Raw genomic sequence first — 27,592 nt, forward strand, 5'->3', positions numbered from 1 at the left:
ATTTTTAAAAGCAATAAACCCTGTTGTGGTCAAACAAGGAGAGGGAGAAGAGGGGAGCCTTTCGACCCCCTCTTCACCTGATCTTAACACTCTCAATAAATGACAGAATGAAAAAGTGATTTTTTTTTAATGAATGGCACAGCCTTTAAATGAAATTGGTTAACACCTGCATTAAAATAGAATACAGAGGAATATCATGTGAAATGCTAAGAGTTCATCTGCTAATATCACTAAGAGTAATTTCTTTGTTTATACAGTTATCAAATAAGGTCATCTTTCCATTAAATGTTGACAACATTATGCTGCTGTCATATATCCATTTCAGTTGCTTTGTTACTGGTTTATTCCCCCTTGGTTCAACTAATACATAGTCAGCTACTGCTCTGTCAAAGTAATCCCATTACCCACTGGGAATGTTCAGTTATTGAAAATCTATCAAGGTCATCTGTAGAGAGTACATTCTAATTCAAATAATTCATCACATAAGTTCATAAATACATTGTGGAATCAATCTATCCTCATAATTGTTCCTGCTGATCTATGATACGTATAATCTTGTATTATGATTAATTGGAGGAGCTGTAATCTCTTCTACCTGTCAGCGTATATTCTTTGGGTTTGGATAAGGGAGGATTCAGCTTTGGCCAATGTGCTTGCAAGTCTGTGCTTGGCATTTGAGCCATTTTTCATGAGCTTAGTGAAACACCCACATATATCACAATTGCAGGAGTTTTTACTTTAAGTTCTACCAATTCACATATTTCTCCTTCTATTGTGTGAAAGAAACAAATGATTTAGAACCTATAGCAGACTTTAAGATTAATTCACAGAATTAATGAAGTTGCACTAGATGTATTTCCTGCATCCAGATGTTAAATGACAGCTAAGAATATAAGGGTAGATTTTAATCAAGACACAGCTAAACTGTATATTACACCTGAAACCATTTATCAATGTATTCTGTGTAATTTCATTCCTGAGGTAATGTCAGAATTTTTCACCCTGAACAGCTGTAATTAATCCTATTCATAAAATGTTTTTATGTATACATACAACCACATGACTGTAGAAATCACTTTGAGCAGTAGTAAATGCAATGAGATTAGTGATCTTACTATTCTTTACAGGTGTTCAGATATACACCTCCAGGCACTTACCCATTGTCTCCCGAGACAAGGAGGCCAAAGAAGAAGAAGAAGAGATATACAGGATGCATGCACATTTTGTTTTTTATTGTCTCTTTGTATTTTATAACAAATTATGGGAGATGGTGGTGTAGTGGTAATGTCACTGAACTAGTAATCTAGAGGCCCAGGCTGATATCCTGGGGACATGGGTGCAAATCCCACCATGGCAGCTGATGGAATTTAAATTCAATTAATTAATAAAAATCTGGAATTGAAAGCTAATCTCAATAATGGTGCCATGAAACTATCATCGATTGTTGTAAAAAAACCATCTGGTTCACTAATGTCCTTCAGGGAAGGAAATCTGCAGTCCTTACCTGGTCTGGCCTACATGTGACTCCAGATCCACAGCAATGTGCTTGACTCTTAGCTGTTGAATTGAAGGACAGTGTAAGGGTGTTTGGGATAGAAATGCAATACTGTACTTATGTGCCTCCTGGCTTGCTGTAGTCATGTGACCTCTACCATGAAGCACTCAGACAGGGGGTAGCCATTACAGTCAGATTAATTAATGACAGAGTCCACACCAGACTGGTGTCCTGTGAGCTCATAACATAGTGTCAGAGTGGAGCTGGGATTGAGTGTCGAAGAGCTGTTTACAAGCACAGCTATGGAACAAAGTCCACAGGAATGGTCAGAACGGCTAAAAGCTATAACTATTACAATGGACAGGATAGAAATTCAATGTATTTTACAAATGAAATTGCACATAATACTATATGATGTCAAACTTTATTGAACCAACTGTTTACACTTTGTATAGTGCTTAGTATGTGGCTTTTGAGCAGAGAGATCCACCATTGACATGCTGTTCTCCCTTTGCTAGCTACAGGAGAAATGCCGCAAACAACAGATGCCCCTCTATATAATAAAAGCAAAATACTGCGGATGCTGGAAATCTGAAATAAAAACAAGAAATGCTGGAATCACTCAGCAGGTCTGGCAGCATCTGTGGAAAGAGAAGCAGAGTTAACGTTTCGGGTCAGTGACCCTTCTTCGGAACTGACAAATATTAGAAAAGTCACAGATTATAAACAAGTGAGGTGGGGGTGGGGCAAGAGATAACAAAGGAGAAGGTGCAGATTGGACCAGGCCACATAGCTGACCAAAAGGTCACGGAGAAAAGGCAAACAATATGTTAATGGTGTGTTGAAAGACAAAGCATTAGTACAGATTAGGTGTGAATACACTGAATATTGAACAGCAGCAAGTGCAAACCTGAAGAAAAACAACCTGAAAAAAACAGTGGGTAAGCAAACTGAACAAACTAAGATGAAATGAAATAAATGCAAAAAAAGATTGTAAAAAATGTAAAAAGGAATGTAAAAAAAGGAAGAAAAAAATAACTAAAAATGAAAGTAAAATGGGGGGCTGTCATGCTCTGAAATTATTGAACTCAACGTTCAGTCCGGCAGGCTGTAGTGTGCCTAATCGGTAGATGAGATGCTGTTCCTCGAGCTTGCGTTGATGTTCACTGGAACACTGCAGCAATCCCAGGACAGAGATGTGAGCATGAGAGCAGGGGGGAGTGTTGAAATGGCAAGCAACCGGAAGCTCAGGGTCCTGCTTGCGGACTGAGCGGAGATGTTCCACAAAGCGGTCACCCAGTCTGCGCTTGGTCTCCCCAATGTAGAGGAGACCACACTGTGAGCAGCGAATACAGTATACTACATTGAAAGAAGTACAAGTAAATCGCTGCTTCACCTGAAAGGAGTGTTGGGGGCCTGGGATAGTGAAGAGAGAGGAGGTAAATGGGCAGGTATTACACCTCCTGTGATTGCAGGGGAAGGTGCCCTCGGACGGGGACGAGGTGGTGGGGGTAATGGAGGAGTGGACCAGGGTGTCGGGGAGGGAACGATCCCTTCGGAATGCTGACAGGGGAAGGGAGAGGAAGATGCGACTGGTAGTGGCATCACGCTGGAGGTGGCGAAAATGGCGGAGGATGATCCTTTGGATATGGAGGCTGATGGGGTGGAAAGTGAGGACAAGGGGGAACCCTGTCACGGTTCTGGGAGGGAGGGGAAGGGGTGAGGGTAGAGGTGCGGGGAATGGGTCAGACATGGTTGAGGGCCCTGTCAACCACAGTGGGGGGAAATCCTCGGTTGAGGAAAAAGGAGGTCATATCAGAAGCACCGTCATGGAAGGTAGCATCATCAGAGCAGATGCGTCGGAGACGGAGAAACTGGGAGAATGGAATGGAGTCCTTACAGGAGGTAGGGTGTGAAGAAGTGTAGTCGAGGTAGCTGTGGGAGTCAGTGGGCTTATAATGGATATTGGTAGACAACCTATCCCCAGAGATGGAGACAGAGAAGTCGAGGAAGGGAAGTGTCAGAGATGGACCATGTAAAGGTGAGAGAAGGGTGGAAATTGGAAGCAAAGTTGATAAAGTTTTCTAGTTCGGGGCGGGAGCAGGAAACAGCACCGATACAGTCATCAATGTACCAGAAAAAAAGTTGGGGGAGGGGGCCTGAGTAGGACTGGAACAAAGAATGCTCGACATATCCCACAAAAAGACAGGCATAACTAGGACCCATGCGGGTACCCATAGCGACACCTTTTACTTGAAGGAAGTGCATGGAGTTGAAGGAGAAGTTGTTCAATGTGAGAACAAGTTCAGCCAGGCGGAGGAGGGTGGTGGTGGATGCCCCTCTATGTTGCTTTCATTGATCTCACCAAAGCCTTTGATCGTGTCAGCAGACGTGGTCTCTTCAGACTACTAGAAAAGATCGGATGTCCACCAAAGCTACTAAGTATCATCACCTCATTCCAAGACAAAATGAAAGGCACAATTCAGCATAGCGGTACCTCATCAGACCCCTTTCCTATCCTGAGTGGCGTGAAACAGGGCTGTGTTCTCGCACCTACACTGTTTGGGATCTTCTTCTCCCTGCTGCTCTCACATGCGTTCAAGTCTTCAGAAGAAGGAATTTTCCTCCACACAAGATCAGGTGGCAGGTTGTTCAACCTTGCCGTCTAAGAGCGAAGACCAAAGTACGAAAAGTCCTCATCAGGGAACTCCTCTTTGCTGACGAAGCTGCATTAACATCTCACACTGAAGAGTGTCTGCAGAGACTCATCGACAGGATTGCGGCTGCCTGCAACGAATTTGGCCTAACCATCAGCCTCAAGAAAACGAACATCATGGGACAGGACGTCAGAAATGCTCCATCAATCAATATCGGCAACCACGCTCTGGAAGTGGTTCAAGAGTTCACCTACCTAGGCTCAACTATCACCAGTAACCTGTCTCTCGATGCAGAAATCAACAAGCGCATGGGAAAGGCTTCCACTGCTATGTCCAGACTGGCCAAGAGAGTGTGGGAAAATGGCGCACTGACACGGAACACAAAAGTCCGATGGATCAAGCCTGTGTCCTCAGTACCTTGCTCTACGGCAGCGAGGCCTGGACAACGTATGTCAGCCAAGAGCGACGTCTCAATTCATTCCATCTTCGCTGCCTCCGGACAATCCTTGGCATCAGGTGGCAGGACCGTATCTCCAACACAGAAGTCCTCGAGGCGGCCAACATCCCCAGCATATACACCCTACTGAGCCAGCGGCACTTGAGATGGCTTGGCCATGTGAGCCGCATGGAAGATGGCAGGATCCCCAAGGACACACTGTACAGTGAGCTCGTCACTGGTATCAGACCCACCGGCCGTCTATGTCTCCGCTTTAAAGGCATCTGCAAATGCGACATGAACTCCTGTGACATTGATCACAAGTCATGGGAGTCAGTTGCCAGTAATGGCCAGAGCTGGCGGGCAGCCATAAAGGCGAGGCTAAAGTGTGGCGAGTCGAAGAGACTTAGCAGTTGGCAGGAAAAAAGACAGAAGCGCAAGGGGCGAGCCAACTGTGTAACAGCCCCGACAACCAATTTTATCTGCAGCACCTGTGGAAGAGTCAGTCACTCTAGAATTGGCCTTTATAGCCACTCCAGGCGCTGCTTCACAAACCACTGACCACCTCCAGGCGCTTACCCATTGTCTCTCGAGACAAGGAGGCCAAAGAAGAAGAAGAAGAAGAAGAAGAAGAAGTGCTTAGTATGTTACCCAAATCATGAGATAGCTGGCCCAGGTCACTATTACTCTAATTTTTCTTATCCAGAGACTGACAAAGGGGCATGTTTCTAATAAGCTTGCTGAAAGCCACAGGAAGCCACAAAAAAGGAACAAAGAAACAGCTGAAAGCACAAGGTAAGACAATGGCTGCAAATTTTTCTGTGCCTGCGCTGGTAGAAATGAAAGATGATATGAAACAGAACTGGCAGTTTTTCCACTCACAATGGCAAAATTGCAACAGATTTAATTAACAAACCAGAGCAGCTGCGAGTAGCTACACTTTTATCATTGTTCAGGAGAGACTGTTATAAAGTTTATACCACCCTAAATCTCTATGAAGAACCAAAAAAATGGACAGCAGAATTGTGAACGTCTTGAAGGCATGCTTTGAACCTCATGCGAGTGTAACCTATGAACCGTATGTGTTCAATATTAGGGCCCAAGGTGAAAAAGAGTCCATTGATCAATATGTGACTGCATTAACATAGCTCGCAGAATCCTGTGAATTTGCGCAACTAAAAGATGATCTAATTAAAGACAGGATTGTATTCGGCATAAGATGTCCCGCAGTGAGAACATGTCTACTGAGAGAAGACAAACTTACTCTCAGGAAAGCGATTGACATGTGTAGAAGTGCTGAGGTTGTAAATCAGCAGCTAGACCATATTCATGGCAGAACAGACCAGGCCTTGCATTATGCTGATAGACATTCCAGGCCGGAAGGGCAGAAAGATCACAGACAAAGGGCAGGATGCAAATACTGCGGAGGGCATCACGCACAGGAAAAGGCATGTCCAGCGTGGGGAGAGCAGTGTTCTCACTGCAAGAAGCTGAATCATTCCGCACACAAGTGTTTGGCTAGAAGGAAGCACAACAAGCAGGTACAAATGGCTACTGGAGACATGTCAGCTGAAGATTCTGACGAATCACTATACACCGTAAAACAGGTTGGTTCAGTCAGGTGATAAATGGGTTGTGACTGTTGGAATGATGACTGCAGAAGGAGAATATCAAGTCAACATAAAGTGCCAGATAGACACCTGTGCGTCATGCAATATCATGACCTTCACAGACCTGTGCAAAGTGGCTCAACATGGCGATCCAAAAATGAAGCCTTCGAAAGTAAGGTTGAGGCTATATGATGGCACCATACTAGTGCCAAGAGGACAAGTTACTCTGAGAGCTCTATGCAAAGGCAAGAATGAAGATCTAGAGTTCCAGATCATATACGGCAAGCAAAAGCCACTCGTCTCAGCCGAAGCAGGTCTAAAGCTTGGACTGGTAACCCTCAATGTGCAGAAAGTGATTTGCAATTTGTCACAGCACACTAAAACATTGACTGTGGAACAGATTCTAGAGGGGTACAACAGTGTATTTACAGGTTTAGGATGTCTTCCTGAAGAATATCATCTCAGAAGCAGATGAGAGGGTAAGACCAATTCAGCATCTGACAAGGCAAGTTCCAGCTGCCCTCAAGGCCAGCCTGAAAGACAAGATAGAAGAGCTGGAAAAGAAGAGAATAATCAAGAAAGTGACAACCCCTACAGAATGGATTAGCAGCATGGTAGCAGTGAAACAACCTGGAAAGCTGAGAGTATGCATCGACCATAGGATCTAACTAAAGCTCTGAAGAGATCTCACCATCCCACGCCAATCATCAAAGGGATTTTGCTACAACTTGCAAAGGCAAAAATCTTCACTACCCTAGATGCGAACTAACAAGTTACTAACAAGTGAAGCTAGATGAAAGCAGCAGATTTCTAACCACATTCTGGATGCCGTTCGGGAGATACAGATGGTTGCGCATGCCGTTTGGCATTTCCAAGGCTCCAGAAGAGTATCATCGCAGACAACATGAGGTAGTTCGTGATCTTCCTGGATTGGAAGCTATAGTGGATGATCTGCTAGTTTATAGATGCGTGGACTCAATGGAAGAAGCCATTGCTGACCAATATCAAAATCCAGTACGACTGCTGGACAGAGCTCGCCAGATGAACCTGAAAAAGAAAAAATTGCAATTAGAGATGCCTGCAGTCAAGTACGTAGGTCATGTACTGACAGCAAAAGGTCTTCACCCAGATCCCAAAAAGGTGAGAGCAGTAGCAGCGATGCGGAGACCAACAGATGTAAAAGCAGTGTAACGATTTGTTGTATTCATCAACTATTTAGCAAAATTCTTGCCCAATTTGTCATCGGAGTGTGAGCCATTATGCCAACTCACTGCCAAGGAGTGGTAGTGTTACTGGGGCACAGAACAGCATTCACTAATATCAAGCAACTAGTGACTGCAATGCCAGTGCTAAAATACAATGAGTAAATGATGAAGTCATCCTACAGTGTGACACCAGCAAGACAGGACCCGGAGCAACTCTAATGCATCGAGAACAACCGGTGGCATTTACATCCAGAGCGTTAACGCAATCGGAACGACGCTATGCTCAGATTGAGAAAGAGTGTCTCGCCATTATCTTTGCTTGTGAATATTTTCATCAATACCCACTTGGAAGAGACAAAGTGACAGTCGAGTCTGACCACAAGCCACTTCAAAGCATTTTCCTCAAGCCGCTACCATCTGCTCCAAAGCGTCTGCAAAGAATGTTACTCCGGTTACAGAGATATCATCTGGATGCGACATACAAGGAAGGGAAATAGATGTACATCACTGACATGCTGTCGAGAATTGCACTCCCTATGAAGAAAGTAGAGGATGCTACGACAGAGTGTGAAATCTTCCAAATCCAACGGTGAAGCTGCAGCTCGACATGCTCTGGAAGTCATCAACCCAGCAGAGACATTGAATCTGACTGACAAACACCCAAATCAAATCAAGCAAACTACCCAACAAGACCCAACTCTGCAAGTGTTGCAAGAAGTATTGATGAAAGGCTGGCCTGACAGCATAAAGGACACTCCTGTGGTCACAAGAGCATATTGGGCATATAGAGATTAATTGACAGCCCAAGATGGCATCTTGTACAAAGGAAATAGAGTCATTACCCCTAAAGAGTTGAGAGGAGAGATGCTAAAGCGCATCCATGCAAGCCACCAAGGAATTGAGTCGAGTCTGAGGAAGACTAGAGAAGTGCTCTGCTGGCCAAACATGAACAATTAAATCAAGGAGTACATCAGCCAGTGCAGTGCGTGTAACAAGTACCAAGCTAAGCAAGCTAAAGAGCCACTGATGACACATAACATCCTAGACAGATCTTGTATGGAGCTGGGAGTAGATCTCTTCACTCTCACAGTGAATGATTATCTTGTCACTGTAGACTACTATTCTGACTACTGGGAGGTAGACCAGCTGACCTCAATGACTACCAGTGAGATTGTGGAATGCCTGAAAGCAGACTTCGGTCGTTACGGCATGCCAGACATTGTGATGACCGACAATGGCCCTCACTTCACAAGTGAAGAATTCAGCCGCTTCATAAAGGATTGGGAAATTTGACACCATACATCATCTCCACACTATCCCCAGTCCAATGGAAAGGCTGAAGCGGCAGTGAAAATTGCCAAAGGAATCATGCAGGAATCGAGCAAACCTGGCACAGGCATGTACAAGACAATCCTCAAGTGGAGGAACACACCTACCGAAGGCATGGAAAATAGTCCAGTACAAAGACTAATGTCATGCCACACCCAAACTACTCTTCCAATAGAAAAAAAGCTACTGAAGCCAGAAGTAGTAACAGGCATGAGTGACAAAATCAAGGTGAAATGGCAGAAAGTCAAATTTCACTTTGACAAAACTGCCAAACCATTGCCAGAATTGAGCATTGGAGAGCCAGTCGGGGTACAAACTTTCAATGCTCTCAACAAGAGTCGGCCCAAGTGGCAACTGGGACCTGTGCAGAGCAGTTGTCACCTCGATCATAAGCGGTGGAAGTGAACGATCAGATATACCATCGCAACCGCAGACACATATGCACAACTGGAGAAGCTGTTTTGTCAAAGCAGGCGGCCAATCAGGCAGGTGAGAACTCACCAAATGCACAGACCACAGAACAACCATCAGCCCCAGAGGTCCACAGCAGCCCAACAATGGAAATGGAACAACAACAGTTACCGTGGCAACAAGTGACAAGGGAATGACACTCACTGGAGAGGGAAAATTAATGATATGAACAACCAAAGACAACGCGCATGCGCACCATTAAGAGACTGGCATGATTTAATGACCATGTGTGCAATGCGTGTGCAGAGGCTGACAAGAATGATGAACTACTAATGCATGAGAACAGTTGTGTGCATAGCGGGTAACTTGGACAACTCACAGTGTAAATGATGATGCATGCAATTATTTTTGGGTTTTTTGTATGAAAAGGAGGATGTTTGGGATAGAAATGCAATACTATACTAATGTGTCTCCTGGCTTGCTGTAGTCATGTGACCTCCACCATGAGGCACTCTGACTGTGGACAGCCATTACAGTCAGATTCATTAAAGATAGAGTCCACACCAGACTGGTGTCCTGTGAGCTCGTAACAAAGGGCATCACATTTGTGTTTAACCAGTTGTAGGAGATGCAATCTCTTTCTTCTCGTCATGAAATGCCTCAGCTCCATTTTGTGTTTCTTGTAACAAAGCCCTTAATCAATTACATACCCAAACTACCACCTTCCCTTTAACCCCAAGTGCTTCTATTTTCCCACACAAGTCTGCTATGTATTATTTTATCACATGCCAATTGAAAGTTCCTATATACACCATCAACTGCACTAACTTCATCAACCCTCTCTGTTACTTCATTAAAGAACTCAATCAGGTTATTTAGACACAATTTGCCATTAGCAGATCCATGATTTCTGTCACTTTTGTTTCTCCAAGTGAGAATTAATTTTATCCTTGGCAATGGTCTCTCGTAGTTTTTCATCACTGATGTTAGATTGACTGGCCAGTAGTTACCAGGTTTATCTCCCTCCCCTTTGACCAAAACAGCATTTATTCTGAGAACAGAAGAATATATGTTGTCTGTATATTCAAGACTGAGATTGATTGAGTTTTGGACTCTGAGGGAAGGGATATCGGGATTGGGTGGGAAAGTGGAGTTCAGGTTGAAGATCAGTCATGACCTTATTGAATGATGGAGCAGGCTCAAGGGGCCTTGTGGCCTACCCCTGCCCCTATTTCCTATTTTCTTAGATACAGCTACTTAGTATGGCTTAGTATGGAACAGAATTGATGCCCTTATAATTTTGACCTATGTTGAAAAGTGACCTTCTCCATCTTGAACAGTCAGTGAATTGGTCTTTGTGGAATTGTTGCATATCTTTATAGAGGAAGAAACCATGAGCAGGCCTCAGTTTTTGATTACTAAGTTTCCGCATGTAGATTTAAACATGGATTGGAAGTTGTATGTCAGATATTTCCTACAAAATGTTTTTATTTTTGAAGGTAAATGGTCAATGAAAAATATAAAAAAAAACTTAAAATGTAACAATCTGTAAAAAACTGATTTTGTAAATAACTGGAAAAGGTTCTGTTTTTATTTATGATTAGGTTGGTGCAGTTGGCCCAGCAGACTGTAGTATTTTAGCTTTCAGGATTGTAAATTTAGTGTGAAGTATTCATAAAATGTTTCATAAAAATCATAAAATGCATTATAATAAAATGCCACTTTTTACATTATACTGTAGTGACCACTTTAAGGTTGTGAATCTCTACCACAGCAGTTCTCAAAGCTCAGTAGCTTAATGTTGATTTTGTTCTATGAAGTACTTTGTTGTTTCTCACTCCATATATTTCTATAAATGTTCTATTACAAATGGAAACAAGTGTCTGAGACAAAATTCCATAACAGCTGTATTAAGTCACTCGACCTAGTTTTTTGATATTTCTATTCCTGCAATTATTTAGAATTCACAAACAATCTCAACCAATGTGTACAGAAGTGCGCTTCATTTTTTTTAGATTGAAGTCATTCCCTTGTCATTTAGCACTGAATATCACCTCAAATATTCTCATGCATATAATCATTTCCTACTAATGTGGCAAGCAAAGCAGTTTCATACACCTCATAACTAAATGCCCTAACAAGCAAAACCAATAGTATTAAAGCTCTTCCTACAGGTAGCAAATAATTACTATGTGGTAAATTTTAACTTTCACTACCAGGCAGAAAACTGGCAGCAGCAGATCAAGCACCCATTATAAACCAGCCCACCTTTCCTTTCTATTGCGGGAAGGAATCTCCAGTCTGGTGCACAATAGGCGACTGATCCACAATGCTGAGTTTCCCACCTGGTGGCGGAAGTTGAAATCTATGCCACGCTGTACATTTATACTTAGCAAAAGGCACCTAATCTTCCATTTATGTAAGAATACTATATGCTATTTGCCACATAACAATATTTTTATGCCAAGATTCAAACAATCACATTGCTCATCTAAGGACAGAAATAAATGGATTTCATGATGGAAAATGTTTATATATAGTTTCCTTTATGGTAATACCTCTGTTTCTATTGACTTTCACCCTTTCCCCTCCTATGGAATTAGAATTTTTTTTTTATAATAGCTAACTTTTTGGTCTTTCAGCTAATAAAACATGAAAACAGTTAGTAATCATTGCTGTTTCCTGTGTACATATGGAGTTGTTGCTAATCATATGAGCCCTAAGGAAAACTCTGAGATGTAAATAATCAAATGGGCCCAGTACTTAGCTGTGGAACAAAAACATCTTTACTCTGATATATAAAATTATCTTGTTTACCTGTCACTGAAGAATATAAGAAACAGGTTATGACAGCCTTACCTGTTGCCATAGCTTTTAATTTAATCCTGCACTCAGTAACAAAGGAACTCTTCCTGTGTATGTTTTATGCTGTTAACCAGTTATGACAGTTATGCAGCAGCATTAGACATATTTTCGGATGAATATGGAAACTATGCCTAAATCTATTAAATACTTCTTTCGGAAAATAAAACTGAGATGATAAAAGAACCAGCCCTAAAGTAATCAGTTCCTGTTTTTTTGTATTTGAACATTTTAACCAAAAACAGAGGAAATTAGAATTAAGTTTTAAATACTTTGAAATCAAGTACTATGTTTTCTGCCTTAATTCACCAGTTGTAGCACTTGAACTAAAGAATCACTGCTTATCTATGAGGGTAAGTGCAAAGAATGATAGGTCAATATGTTCATGTTATATTAGATTTAGCAAATTGATAGACAGCAAAGTACCTGACATTGCAAAAACAATATTTAGAACACTGCCTGTTAAATCACAGCAATTAAATGACATGCCTCATTTAGTAACAGCATAAAAACCTTTTCTACAGTTTATAAATAAAAGCATTTACTGATGAAGCTATGGGTCTTCATTGACCACACAATATACTAAATAACTGATCACTAGAAAGCCTGAAATAATCTCATTTGTATAAGTGGCTGAGTGCACAACTGCTATCGGTAAGTCTTTAGCTTGAATCTCTGGCTGCACTTTAGTGAAGCTTGCTTGGTTTCGTTAGGTGACATCGAGGCATTCCACCTCAAAGGAGGAAGGAAGAAAGAAAAATGCAGGATTCAACTTCAGTTGCATGTTCTGTTGACAGATCAGGTGGGGACTTTGAATGGAACATTTAGACATCCATGGTAATGCCTTGTTCAGGAACTTAACAGAAGTTTTGCGGGAGCCTTCAGCACCCATAAATATGTAATAATTTATCAATATGCTATGTAATTGAACAATTTTGAGTTTTATGTTGAAAATTTTAAATATTCATCCAGGAACAACTATGTATGATTATTCTTTTATTTCAGTACATTTATTTTACTTTGCAAGAGTATCATTAGGAGAATTTATTGCTGAATTACATGAATTGACCCCTATGTGCATGTGCAAACATGGGAATAGAGAAATGGGAAATGCCTTACTTGTGGCAGCCTTCACAGTTGATTGCTCCTGTAGTTTCCTTTATAGTTCGTTCAGATACAAAGGCTGGATATTCAGTATCACATGGCTGAAGAACTTGCTTAGGGCTCTGTGCTAAAAGAAATATGCAACAACCATGATTCATTTTGTGAAATGATAAATATATCTCTTAAACTACATTGATAACCAGACATATCTGTAATTACCACCAGTGAGATTTCAGCATGTCAAAACCAACTTAATATTATGTAATGCATTAACATTCTATGTTACAAACCATATTGATGAAAGTAAGAGTTAAAAAGATAAAGCTGAAAATGTAGAAAACAAAATTTTAACACCAATTTTCAGGCAATGCATTTCTCATGCCACCATGTGGCAATTTGAGCAATTGCAGGGAGTCTGCAGCTAATGAAGTTCACGTGTTTTACGTTGAAGATCTACAGCATCAGATTTCCACCACTCCCAAATTCAAGCCAGGTGGCTCGTTTTGGTACCAGATTTAGTTTAAAAATAATCTTGATAGTTCTAATCTTTATGTCATTAGTTTCATAGAAAAATTACTCACGTCAAGTATTTTATTCCAGAAATTACAATTGTTGAGAAGTTAAATGAGGAAACATCATGGAGATTGTCTTTTATTTCTATAACTTCTAATTCAGAGATCTCAGGAATTCTCTGATTTATTACAAGCCTCAAATAGGTTTCCCTTGTATAAATGTTCTGTTTTAATGCCCGAGTAGGATAAATAATTGTGACCATAGTCTCTTTGCAGCTCTGTTGAAAAGACTACAAAAGATTTCAAAGGCTAAAAGGAACCTGTTTGAAGAATCTGGAAACATTTGTGATTTTACCATACACCATATCACAAAGCACCATGCTGAATCATTTACATCTTTTGTATTCTGCCTGTCGGATAACTTTGTGAAATCAGTGCTCTGTACCAGAGAACTCAGTACAGATTAACTTGTCCGTTAAATGTTCTGTGCCCCAACAATAATAGCAATTATTGGAGCAACTTTATAATTTTTTTTCACAAAGGCACAATCTTGGCAGTGATTGCACAAAGATTGTGCTTATGGTGAAAACTGGTATTTTAACCATCTGCTTGGGAGCTGTGCCAGCATCATATATGAATTGTATTTTAAGTGTCATTTCCACTGCTTTCTGGCACAGAAACTATAATCATTTGTGTCTTGGGCCCAGAAGGAATTGTGCTGGTACGTGAAAGAACATTTCTTCAACTTATTCCATTTTTTAAGTCTGGTAAAGTTTCTATGCATCTTTGTTGACTTCTGCCTTAAGAGGGATTAGATTTAGTTTTTTGAACAGTTTTGTGACATTATGATTGTGCTATTATTCTACTGGTTTTAAAGTTTCCACACACATCATAATATCCCAACTTCAAAAATTGCAGATTTACATTACAATATGACAAAGTGCAGATGATACTAATGAGAAAAGACTGCAGTATCTTGTTCCAAATCCCCCATAATACCTCCCCCCCCCACCCCCCACCACCATTTGGTACTGGCTTGTATCCCATTGGCAATGTCTCGCCATAACTGACAGTTCTTGTTCCATCTGTTGGTGCACACCCTTGATTACCATCTCTGTACTTCCAATTGCTTGACAATGCTTCATCAATGTTAATACAGTTCAAAATCATGAGCTGTTCCCATGGAAAAAGTGATAATTTCTGGCACATGTACAAATGTAACAGTAATCTGACAAAATACTTTATAAAGCTATTGATATTTTGGCATTTCTTTATCACACACACTCTAGTTTAATGTCTTAATCAATCCTATTTTGGTTGTACCATAGTGACATAGAAGTAACAAATAGCAAATGGGACACACTGAATGCTAATTAGAATATTTTGATAAAGGCACTGACATGCTTTATATCCCCATTTGGACCATTTCACAAAGTAAGATGAATATTTTTACTTGCAAATGCATATGACAAGAAAATGCACTCTTTAATAAGTCAAATGCATTCAAATAACAAGATATTGAAAGATATAAACAAAATGGGATGTGCCGGAGTACTTCTCTTCTTCTTCTTTGGCCTCCTTGTTCCGAGAGACAATGGGTAAGCTCCTAGAGGTGATCAGAGGCCAGAGTACTATGAAAGATAAAAATAGGGTCTTCCTTTTACCCATGAAATTACACCGCACAAAATGTGTGGATTGCATTTAATTACGGAAGTAAGGCAAAGTGATATCCACTAAGTCGAGTTGTGCTTCGGTAAGATAGATAATGAAATAGAGGCAGACTCTGGGCTCCACAATGGTGAGAACAGTGAATCAAATGAATATGGACTTTGGAGGGATTGGTCATCCTCTGCATTCTGCTGTCCCAGAGATTACTGAAATAATGAGCCAAGTCTCATAACTACAATTATCGCATTTTCAAAAGAACAGCCTGGAATTCACAGCCAAATTTCCTCAAGTGCACTCAGAAGACCATCCTGTGCCTGCTGATTCCAATGCCCAAAAGCCACAGTGGCTACATTCCACTGTAAGGGCTGATATCATAGGATCATAGAAACAGGAGTATCCATTCAGCCCATCAAGCCCACTTTGCCATTCAAACTGTTCATGGCTGATTGTCTACCTCTATGCCATTCTCCCCCAGTATCCATCCACATGGGACTTCCAGCACTGACCCTGTCAAAGTTCATAGGGGAAGGATGAAGTTCCCTGATTTGTAAGCAAATATGAGTGTCCTTACCACTCGGGGTCCAATCTCTGTACTTGACTGGCCCTACAAGCCTGAAAATGGTCCATCCTCTGTTGGGATTGGGTGGAATACCAGGCCCTCAGAAACGAAACCAAAATGACCTCTTTATTAAGGGGATTGAACCTAAAACATTCCCATCCACCTTGGCATGCAGTGGCTTCCAGTGATCTGCTCAGCTGAAAGGAGAATGGGAACATAGTATCTCATGGTGTTTGGAAGTCCCAGATGAATGGATCCTGGCCCTCAATGCGATGCAGTGACCAGGGATTTGCAGACTCACATCCATCACCAACACTGCTTCTTTCCACCTCCACAAAATTGCCTGTCTCGGCCTTTTGACCACTAAGACCCTTATGGTGTTAGGGTCCTTGCCCCTGTTCCTGTCCTCTCCCACACAAATGGCTTTGTTTGGGCAGAGGTGTAAGCTCTTCTTCTTCCATAATACCAGATGGAAACTTTAGGATAAGGCCAGGACCCACAGTTATGGCAGAAGTGCGCCAGAAGGACTGTTGATGTTCAGCCCTAAGGGGTTTAAAACTTAGTTCAGAGTTGGCCAGGACATCAAGAATAGGAATGGTCTGGTTCATTCTTAAAGTAGCCAAGAAGTGGGGATGAAAAAAGCAGAAATGGAGTGCAGTTTCTGGTGGGGGCTGAAGATGAGAGCTGTGGTCTTCCTGATGCTGTCTGACAACATGGATGCAATTGTGAAATATTGAGAAAAGATTAGCAATGTTTATTCCTCTTCATTTCATTTATCCCAAGGATTTATCCTTGGCCCCCTTCTATTTCTCACCTACATGCTGCCTCTTGGTAACATAATCCAAAAGCACATTAGTTTTCTCATGTACGCTGACAGCACCCAGCTCTACCAGGGATCGGCCACATGTCCATACATGGATAGCACTGTCTGTGGTAAAAAAATCTTTGAGATCCGTGACTGGTAATTTCGGGGATGAGAAATTTCCCATTGGTTTCTTCTTTCAGACCAGACTGGCTTTTAAAAATAAATTGCAGCTGTCAGTTTCACAGCTGACAGTTGCTGAGAGTGGGAATGGTGGTTTCCGTACTTCAGAAAGCTTCGCGGTTTTTCGGTGGGTTCCAATTTTTTTGAAAAGCCTGCCGGAAAACCATGAGGCTGTCTGAAGTTCAGAAACTGCTGTTCACGCTCTCAGCAATGGTGAGAGAGAGAGGGTGGGGGTAGAGAGAGAGAAGGGGCACCAAGAAAGAGGGGGGGCATAGAGTGAGAAGAGGGGACAGAGAGAGAGAAAGGGGGGCAGAGAGGTGGGACGGGGAGAGAGAGGGGGAGATAGAGGTGGCGACAGAGAGAGAGAAGATGACACAGATAGAAGGGACGGCACGGGGGGATGACACGGCGGGGAATGACACAGGGAGGGGAGCAAACTATACAGGGGGGGCAACACAGAGTGGGAGGGTGAGACAGATAGGGGGGTATGACACAGAGAGGGGGGTATGACACAGAGAAGGGGGGAACAACACAGAGAAGGGGGGAACAACACAAAAGGGGGGCACAGAGAGGGAGGGGGAAGAGATAGACAGAGAGAGAGGAGGGAGAGAGAGCGACAAAGATCACCCCTGACAGACGAACACCTATCCAGAATAATTTGCATCACTACAAGTGTGCAGGCAGACGTTGACTACTTGTGCAAGCAAAATAAATGCCAGTATCTCACTAAGTCAGTGTCCAACATAGTGACAAGAAAGTAAGTCAATAAATCAGTCTTCTCATTTAAAGCTTCTTCACAAAAATGCACATTTGTTGTTGTTTTGATTAATAGCTAGATAACTTTTAAATGCCTTTATCTTTCTGAAATTGTCTCAGCGGCCCCCTATGTAAGATAAAAATTGTAATGTGCCCCCCCATGTGAAAAGGTTGGACACCCCTGCTCCAAGCTTTTAACCTTGTTTTTTTTTAAAATAACCTCGCAGCTAGGTTGTTTTAGAACACAAGTTTAAAGGCTTGTGTTAAGTAAACTCTAAAAGTCACTAACTAAGGGAATGTCTCGATTTCTATGCTCTGACACACATTACTTTCACTTGGGACACAATCTCAGAGACATGTTGAAAATTGCTGGATTTTTACTCCTATATAAATGTTGCAATTCTGCTGTTATCCATTTGGAATCACATTGTTCCAGAACTTGTATTGAGGGGAAAACAGGCAAGAAAATCAAAGGAATCAGCACTGTAAGTTCCTTGTGAATTCAAGAGTACGGTGTAATGGGGCTGACTGATACTGGCAAAAACAGGATGCTGCTGACCCACATACAATTGTTAGTAAATACAATGTAACGGATAGCTTTAATAAAGATTCCTTAACAAAATCCATGCTGCATTTGCAGTTTTAAAAATTGTTGGGGAAGATATAATAAAAATTAATTCTGTTTCAATGACCATATTAGAAAGTCATTAACTGATTTTTTTTGCTGTGAATTGGATTAAAGGGCAACTTTAACAAGCATGTCAAAAATCAGTAACTGCAATGTACATCATTTACTAGCCAGTTTGAGGGCAGATAACCTGAGTGGCCAGTATCATTTGAAAGTTGGCTGTATCATATAATTACATTATGTTAAAAGTGCACTTTTGCTAACAGATAAGAGATTTGGCTTGGACATAAATTGGTTAGTCTAGAGTACAATCTTACAGATAATAACTAAACATTTTGTAACTGAATAATACATGTAATAACAACTGCTCAACATTTTGCAAAAAAGCTTGTTCTTAATAATTATCTTGTCAGAGCTGAATCTGAATCAGTGATAGACTGAGATATAGACATAAGTGAATTTAAGAGAATCACTTTATTGGAGGAACTGAAGGGCACTCTTTATTTGTAATTGTGTTTATCTAATTTTGTAACTAGATTTTGTGAGTAAATTATATTTTGTCCAGGAGAGATTCTGTTGTTACTGTATTTTAGAATCCAAGACCTAGTTTAACAGCCTGTCAAGATGAATAAACTAGTCTTGGCTACCTACTTTTAATCTCTGTCCCTTCCTGTCCCACTCTGTTTTTCTGTTTTACGCAACCCTTCTGAAGTACTATCTGCTCCATCTTATAAAATTCTCCTGATTTGGAGATCACTGCCCTCTTGTTGGCTGCCCTGTCTTCAGACACATATTACAAGCAAGTGGAGAAGTTGCACAAACATTGACCATCACAGGTTAAATTGTTTTGTGTCAACAGCAGTGAGAAATGGTCCGTCTTTCTATTGCTGATTTTTCTACTGCCTCACCACAATAACCACAATAACAATCCTCTACTTGAGATTCATGTTTTATTGGTTGAATGCGCACTCCTGACACAGTGTGAATCCACAGAGGTCATCTGATAAGGTCCATCTACCACCCTGTGACATGGTGTAACTAGCTCTATTCTGTCAACAAAAGTAATTCGCATTGACATTGTATACTATTTTGCTTGCTAGCTAGCTAATACAGTTGTGCTGCTCTCCATTGATGTTTGTATGATTAGCTACTCTATTTATAGGACCAAATGTTGTTTAAATTGGACTATGTTTTGATGGCATTAAATTGGTTACATATGTTACATACAGATTAATTGCCCCGTGTCCGTGGCTGAGTCAATAACTCTGTCAAATGTCCTTGGTGCAACATTGCGCCTATCTCTAGCTCTACCTCACCACCATCTCTCTAAACTCTTCCACTGTTGCTAAATTATCAGATTGCTTATTCGACATCCAATTCTGGATGAGAATTCCTCCAATTAAATATTGGGAAGACTGAAGCCATTGTTTTTGGTCCCTGCTTCAAACTCTGTTTCCTAGCTACCGACTCCATCCCTCCCCTTGACAACAGTATGAGATTAAGCCATTCTGTTTGCAACCTTGGTGTCACATTTGAACTCAAAATGAGCTTCCAACCTCATATTTGTACCACTGCAAAGACCACCTATTTCCACCTCTGTAACATCGCCCGACTTCACCCCGTCTCAACTCATCTGCTGCTGAAACCCTCATTCATGCTTTTGTAACCTCTCGACCTGACTATTCCAAAGTACTCCTGGCTGGTCTCCACAAACTACTCTCTGTAAACTCGAGGTCATCCCAAACTCTGCTGCTGGTGTCTTAACTCGCACCTAGTCCCATTCACCTATCACCTCTCTGCTCGCTGACCTAAATTGGATCCCGATCAAGCAATGTCTTGATTTTAAAATTCACAACCTGTTTTCAAATCCCTCCATGGCCTCGCCCCTCCCTATCTCTGTCATCTCCTCCAGTTGCCTTCCAAAGTGCTGGATGGTTTCTACTCAGGAACTTTTTTTTGAAAGTTGGGGAAAATTATGAAATGTGCAAGCAAGACTCTCAATATGTTGCCCCATGGGAAGATTAATTATTCGAACAATAAATGTGTTGGTGAAAACTGATCCTTAGAAATTGACTATCCATAAAAATTAACACGATAAATTAATAGGAGATTCAATCAGATCTAACAATCTGGCAACTGTTATAGAGTTATATTGATGATCATGATATCCATATCATCATCAATATGACTATTCTCCTCCTGGATGATAACAGTGACTGGTATAGCTGATAATCAAAACACCCTATATAATGGTACTTCTTTAGCTAGAGTTACATGGAAGGCAAAGAAACATTTTCTGATTAAAGTAGAAATCATCAACTGCTTTATACATTTCATTGCCCAAAATGACCAACAATTAGCTTTTTCAAATACCTGAACTTCCCCCGTAATCTTCAATCTTTTGCGTTTCAACCCCTTCCCACCATACCCACATCCAATCAAAATTGTTTTCCCCGCTCCTCCACCACCTCCCCCCCCCCCTCCCCTCCCCTCCCCACCAGGTTCTTGCCTCAGAACTCCGTGCAGAGTTCCGAAAGCGCGCGAAGGCCGAACGGAGGACATAAAATCGGTGTGGGATGGCCGTCGATTGCAGGTAAGTATATTTACATCTTATTAATGTTAATTTGCATAGGGAGATGAAGGGCCCGCCACCAGGCAATGGTGGGGTGGGGGGGCCGCACCGACGTCCCCCTGCTGCCGTAATATGCGGCGGGCCCTTCTCGACGTTGCAGGTCGAGGCAGGCCCCACAGCGTAAAGGGGCCAATAAAATTCAGTCCAATATCTATTTCATTACATCATAACATAATTTTTCAGTGATCTGCAGGGAGTGTTTACAACAGTCTTGCACATTTCGTATTCAAAGTTACTACAGAATGGATTAATTTGTGGGATTCAAAAAACAGATTGGTAGAGTTGAAAAAACCCTGCAATTAAACCATCCTTTTTCTGCAGCGATGGGCTTACCATCAGATTATGCTGTTTCTTGATAGTTGCTGTTGAGTTTTGTGAGACTGCAATCTAATTCACTGTACAAATTCTAAAGTTGACAGATTGTTAAAACAGCAGTGAGACCTGACTCCAAAGGTACTATGCAGTGAGACAAGTACCTCGAAGTTACATTGCATTTATTGCTTGGGAAACTTCTGTTGAAGATTTTGTTTTGGAGGGGGGAGCACATAGTTGAGTTGGTCTCATTTCTAATCCTGGAATGTTGTGTTTTTCCAGACTTTCGGTGAGGGTTGAATCTGGAACAAATATGTGACAGTTCGCTAGCTAATGCTTAGTTTTTCACCACTCAGCTACATCTCTGTGGTTGTGATCATAGAAATATTACAATCCTGGCAGACTTTGAAGTCTGACTCATTTGTTAGCCACACATGACTGTAAGATGATGAAAACATACCAGAGTTAAGAAGTGCATAGGAGATCCAAAGAAAAGTTTGGAAGCTGTTAGGATAAGTTTGAGGAGCTGAATTTCTGCAGAGATTCCCCTGATAATCTACTGTAACTTTGGTGAAAGAATCATGGAAAGTCCGGAAGATCTTTTTTCCAGGGTTTCTGTGGCTCTTCTGCCAAAGTTCGGGCAGACGATCAGGAGAGTCCCTGTGTGAGTTCACCCCCTCCCTGGTGCAGCTATCTAGTGGCTAGAGGTAAAATCGAAAACTTTCAGTTACGTTCACTGGCCTCAGACTTACAATGTAGAGAATGCAGGTTGGAGATGGGACTGCAACACTGCAAAGCCAGTCCTCTGACCTAAACTCCCTGCAAGCTCAGATCCCCTCTGGGAGCATGAAGTTCATGAATGTACCCATATCACATTCATGGCACGGATTGAGTTACTTTTATTTTATTTTAGAGATACAGCACTGAAACAGGCCCTTCGGCCCACCGAGTCTGTGCCGACCAACAACCACCCATTTATACTAATCCTACAGTAATCCCATATTCCCTACCACCTACCTACACTAGGGGCAATTTACAACGGCCAATTTTACCTATCACCTGCAAGTCTTTGGCTGTGGGAGGAAACCGGAGCACCCAACGCAAACCCACGCGGTCACAGGGAGAACTTGCAAACTTCACACAGGCAGTACCCAGAATTGAACACGGGTCCCTGGAGCTGTGATGCTAGCCACTGTGCCGCCCTATATTTTAATAATATATTATGGCAGGATCAATATCAAAAAATCCCATTGATTTCCATGAAGTAAAAGAAAAGAACCTGTATTTATATAGCACCTTTTCTGACCACAGAATGTTCCAAAGCCCTTCACAGCCTATGTTTGAAGTGGAGTCACTGTTTTAGTGTAGGGAAATGCAACAGCCAATTTGCATGCAGCAAGATTCCACAAAGAACAAGAGATAAAGGAAACGTAGACCATTTTGGTGGTGTTGCTTGTGGGGCAAATGTTGGCCTGTGCAACAGGACAGCTCCCCTTCTCATCCTCAAATAGTGCCATCTAGTCTCTTACATCCACCTGGAAAAGGAGATTGGGCCTCTGTGTGACATCTCATCTGAAAGATGGCAACTCTGTTAGTGCAGCACTCCCCAAGTACAGCACTAGTGTGAGTCTGGATTATGTTCTTGTCTCTGGAATGGGGCTTGAACCTATGACCTCCTGCCTCAATGGCAATAGTAGTGAACCAAAGCTCGCAACTTAGACATAGCATGGAATTTATTTTGTGCCACCTGGAGTAAATGAAGTGGTAATAGCCCGAAAATGACACACTTCCCCGATGCTCTGGCTGCCACCATCTTTGTATGGGCTTTCCATCGGGTGCCTGATTCAGACTGTCGGCCCTTTTAATATGTAAATTGGGGTCTGAAGATGTTCATAAGACCATGATTGCAATTTTGACAAGTACTACAGCAGAGGAGCAAAAAAAGTAAACTCTTGCAGGCTCCAAGAGATGGACCACTGTCAGCCCCGGCTTAGCTCTCCATAATCGCTCACCCCCCTCCCTGGACCGATCTTTATGCTGCTCAGGTCAGCCTCTGGCCATCCGAAGTTGTGCTGACCCGGAGCCAGTTACCTGCAGTGAGATGCCCACAGCTCACTGTCAGCATAGTAATGAGGTCTGGTCATGCTGCCCAATAGTTGTCCCAATTACTGTGCTTTCTTTCACCAAACTGGACAAGGACTAAGTTGCTAAAACAAATGTAGCAACAGGTAGAAGCAGATTTTAAGCCAAGTTATAATGAAATGATAGTGCAAGTCTGTAACAAAAGTACCTTTAAGTATGGTATTTACGGAATAGCTTCAATTATTTGTGCTCCCATTATCTGCATTTGTGTTTATCCATGTAAATTTTCATAGATTATGGCAAAAGAATCAAAGGACAGATGAGAATTTTTTTTAATGCAGTGAGTTGTTGTAATCTGGAAAGCTCTTCCTGAATGGGTGGTGGAAGCAGATTCAATAGTAAATGGAATTGATATATTTGAAAAATTTGCAGGGCTACAGGGAAAGAATGGGACCAATTGTAAATCTCTTTCAAAGAGCCAGCACAGGGACAATGGATCAAATGACGACCTCCTGTGCTGTATGAATCTATGAGCATCCTATGGATTCAGTGCTATTGGTGCAGAAGTCTTTCTTCTTCACCCTTTCAGTGCACATACACACAAAAGAAGCTGTTACTTCACGTGATTAAAATGAATTCTATTGTGTTCTGTTACAGTCTTGTTGAGAGCTTCTATCCACAAACTTCAGCTTTTCAACTTCAAAATAACTGGGAATGTTGGTACTGAGTAAAATTCACAAGGATAACAGATCTCCACAGGGTCAGTTGGGCCTGCCTCAAACCTCGCGCTGTGTCTGTCAACAGTTTGACTTTATAACATACCTGGGGGTTATAAAATCTTTGTTACTTATAAAGGGATGTTAACTTAAAAATAATTTGATAATATTAGCAGACGAATGCTTACTGCCTTTGCCTGACATTCTTTATATTAAAAATATTATTTTTACAGAAGCATTAGCCCATTTATTCAAACGGGTTAACACTTCTGATAAAATAGCAGATGAACGTGTCAAGTGTTAGTTCTCTAACATAAGATCAATAGTAATGCCATGGTCTTTGTTGCTTATAGGAGAAATTGTTTAAAGAGAGATGGACAGAATCTATTGTACCATGGAAAACATCTATTCATGGGTACATCGACATTGTTGTTAATAAACTAAAGACACAACTATTTGTCAATTTTGATTAGGCACAAGAGCAAGGAGCCCTCTAGGATGACAGATAGTAAAGGTTTTACTGTAATCAATAAGAATTATTTTGAGTTGTCTTAAAGCAATGCTATTTTCTGAACTGAGAATGAACCAAGCTATGTTGCAGTTGTGCTCTTTGCAGTTCCAAAGTATTAATCTTTTTTTTAATAGACCTTTATTTTAAAATTTCCGTCTTCTATTTTCAGCAGTAGGGTTGCTTCAAGAATATACATTTAATCACTTTACGTACACACAACATCGAAAACAAAGACTGCTGGAAAGCTGATATGAAGCGTGGTTTTACTCAGTACAATTTGTTCTTTTGTTCTCCATACCACTGTTGAAGTTAATAACTCTGATGAAATATTATCTTATTAAGTTATGTGATGATGTAGATGAAATAATTACAACATCTTTTCCAATTTCTGACTGTCATGCAAATTGTTTCAGCACCAAGTGCAATGTAGTTTTAGAGCTAAACTATTAAAAATTTTGTGACTCAATGGTAGTTCAAAATTGTAAACATTTCATTTTAAAACTGTCATTTGTGTAGCACTATCATATGCAGAACTAATTTTCGAAGGGAATGTTTACATTTCTGAACTATGACTGAGTTATGAAGCTAAAAGTTTCAGTAGGTTTGTAACCAATTAGGAAACTACACTGAATTTAGAGCCACAGCAAACAGTTTAACCTAAATTCACACTTAGAAAGAAACAAAAAGGTAGCAAAATACCACTAAAATAAGCAGAAAATGAGACTGATATGGATTATTAAAATGTCCACATGCATATCATAGTACTCATAGAAATTAACTCTTGAACTGTTGGTATGTCCAAAGATATTCAAATCTCTCTGAGATGATCATTATTTTAATCTCAGCTCACACAAAGTAGTATTGAAACAAACATCACCACTACAGTAATAAATTAACTTAATTCTACTTTAAATCTTTTACTATAAAATTTAATCCTGTGATATAAAAATAGATGCTTGAAGAACAATATTAAATGAAAGTAAAGATTTTAAATATTTATGCATTGTCTTCCTGTTTATCCTTTTCCTTTTTACTAATTTAACTTTGTTTTCTTCTGTATACTCTAAACATCTTAACCTCCTTTTTTGTTGTCAACTAACTTTAATGCGTGTTTATTGCTTTTTTTACCCAGCATGTAAAAAAGAATCAGTTTCCTTTTGCAGTACGATTTAGCATGGGTACAGCAACCTGTTGGTTATGGTACTAGATTAACAGCTCAGTGTCATGAGTTTAAATCCTGCCCAGGAAAGTTGTGAAATTGAATTCAATAAAATCTGGTCACACAGGGTATGGTAATGTAGTGATTGTAGTGCTGGACGAGTAACCCAGGTGCCTGGACCAATAATCAGGAGAACGTTGAGTTCAAATGTCACTGTAGCAGCTTAAGAATTTCAATTCAGCCAAAAGAGAAAACTGGAAATAAAAAAACTTGTATCAGTAAAAGTGAATGAAGCAGCCGAATTGCCATGAGAATCCAACTGGTTGACTAACGTCCTACAGGAAAGGAAACCTGCCGTAAATACACGGTCCGGCTAATATATGTGTCCAGGCCCACGTCAATATGGTTGATGCTTAATTACCCTCTGAAGTGGTCCAGCCACTTAGCTGTATCAAATTGGTGCAAAGAATTAAAAGAATTTGCAGCAGTTCAAGAAGAAGTCCCACCATCACCTTCTCAGGGCAACTAGGCAATAAATGCTGCCCATGCCAGCAATGCCCAAATCTTGAGAAGGAAAAAAACAATGGGAGGTGGCACCAGAAAAATAATAGTGGAAGCTTCCAGATTGTTGTAAAAACACACTAAAATTCATCATAAGAGGAAGTCTGCTACTCCTACATGGAAATACATCGGTGTTACAATACAGAAAGAGCCCATTTGTCCCACCCAGTTTGTGCTGGTGTTTACCTTCCATGTGAGTAAATAGTTCCAATCATATTTACCAACCCGGTTTTCATCTCTTCATTCACCTATCCAATCCAATCTAAATGTTAACATAGTTTCTGGCTCAAGCCCTGGAAGTGAATTCCACATCATCACAACACTACCCTATTTCTCCTGCCCTTTCCTCTAAATCTCTTACATTTAATTGCTTATCTATGTCCCCTTGTTCTCAACCCCCTCAACAATTGGCAGTAGTCTGTTTTGAAAATATCCATTCATAATTTTAAACACCTCTCATCGCATTGCCCTTCAATCAGCTTTGTTGAAATTGAAAAAAGACACTGGGCTGAATTCTATAGAATCCAGCTGAAGCAAATCCAAGCGTGGCGGCTCATATAAATAGCTGGGGCAGGCTGCCCCCCCCATCCTCCCCGATCAGGTGGAGGGGACAGGCTGTCCATCCCTGGCAATGGTCAGCTGCCTGTGCGCAGGTAGTGACACCATTTTTAAAGCACTGTCAGCCCTACCAGAAAATTTAAATATTTAAAGTGAAATTGAATTAAAATAATTAAATACATTTCTTTTGCCCCTCTGCCACCCCTTCAATATCCATTAAATTTATGATTTGCCCTTTCCCCCAAAACACTTATATTCACAATTTGACCTTACCCTCCCCACTATAACCCTTCCCACCATCTCCTACACCCATGACGTTCATTTGACCCCCATACCCCACCTCCTGTACTGAGCAACTTACCTTCTTCCCTCTCTCCACCAGTGTTGCGCCTTGTTTCCCTGGACGGGGATCTGAAGTCACGGCTATCCTGGTCGCCAGGATGAAGATTGCAGCGGGACTTCAGGAAGTGACGGGAGACTCATTAATTCAGGTAATTTAATTTATTTAAATATTTAAATGGCAGTCCCATCACCAAGCAGCAGGGGGCTGCCACAAGGCCTCCCTGCCACTGGAAAAATCAGGCCGGGCCTTGCTGGTGTCGAGGTCCATAATGGGCCTCAACCGGGGCCATCTTCATGCCCGCCCACCTGCCATGGATCCCGACGTCGAGGCCTCCAAAGAATCCAGCCCACTGGTTTCAAGTCTACCCAATTTGGCCTACATGTGACCACAGTCCCACACAAAATGCTTGACTCTTTATGCCCTCTCAAGTGGCCTAGCAAGCCACCCAGTTGTAAACAATTGCTGCAAAGTTGAAGACGTAGAAAATCTGATGGACTTAAC

General features: G+C 41.3%; 1 protein-coding gene across 1 annotated transcript in view; it reads right to left on the reverse strand.

Moving 5' to 3' along the window:
• cacna2d3a (calcium channel, voltage-dependent, alpha 2/delta subunit 3a) overlaps nucleotides 1-27,592 on the reverse strand; it is a 705,663-nt gene that overhangs the window by 50,586 nt on the left and 627,485 nt on the right. The window contains exon 32 of the mRNA XM_068052271.1: nucleotides 13,125-13,236. Within this exon, the coding sequence (XP_067908372.1) occupies nucleotides 13,125-13,236 (112 nt within the window). The remainder of the gene's footprint in view (nucleotides 1-13,124; nucleotides 13,237-27,592) is intronic.

This window comes from Heterodontus francisci, chromosome 19 (assembly GCF_036365525.1).
Source record: "Heterodontus francisci isolate sHetFra1 chromosome 19, sHetFra1.hap1, whole genome shotgun sequence".
Classification (NCBI taxonomy): domain Eukaryota; kingdom Metazoa; phylum Chordata; class Chondrichthyes; order Heterodontiformes; family Heterodontidae; genus Heterodontus; species Heterodontus francisci.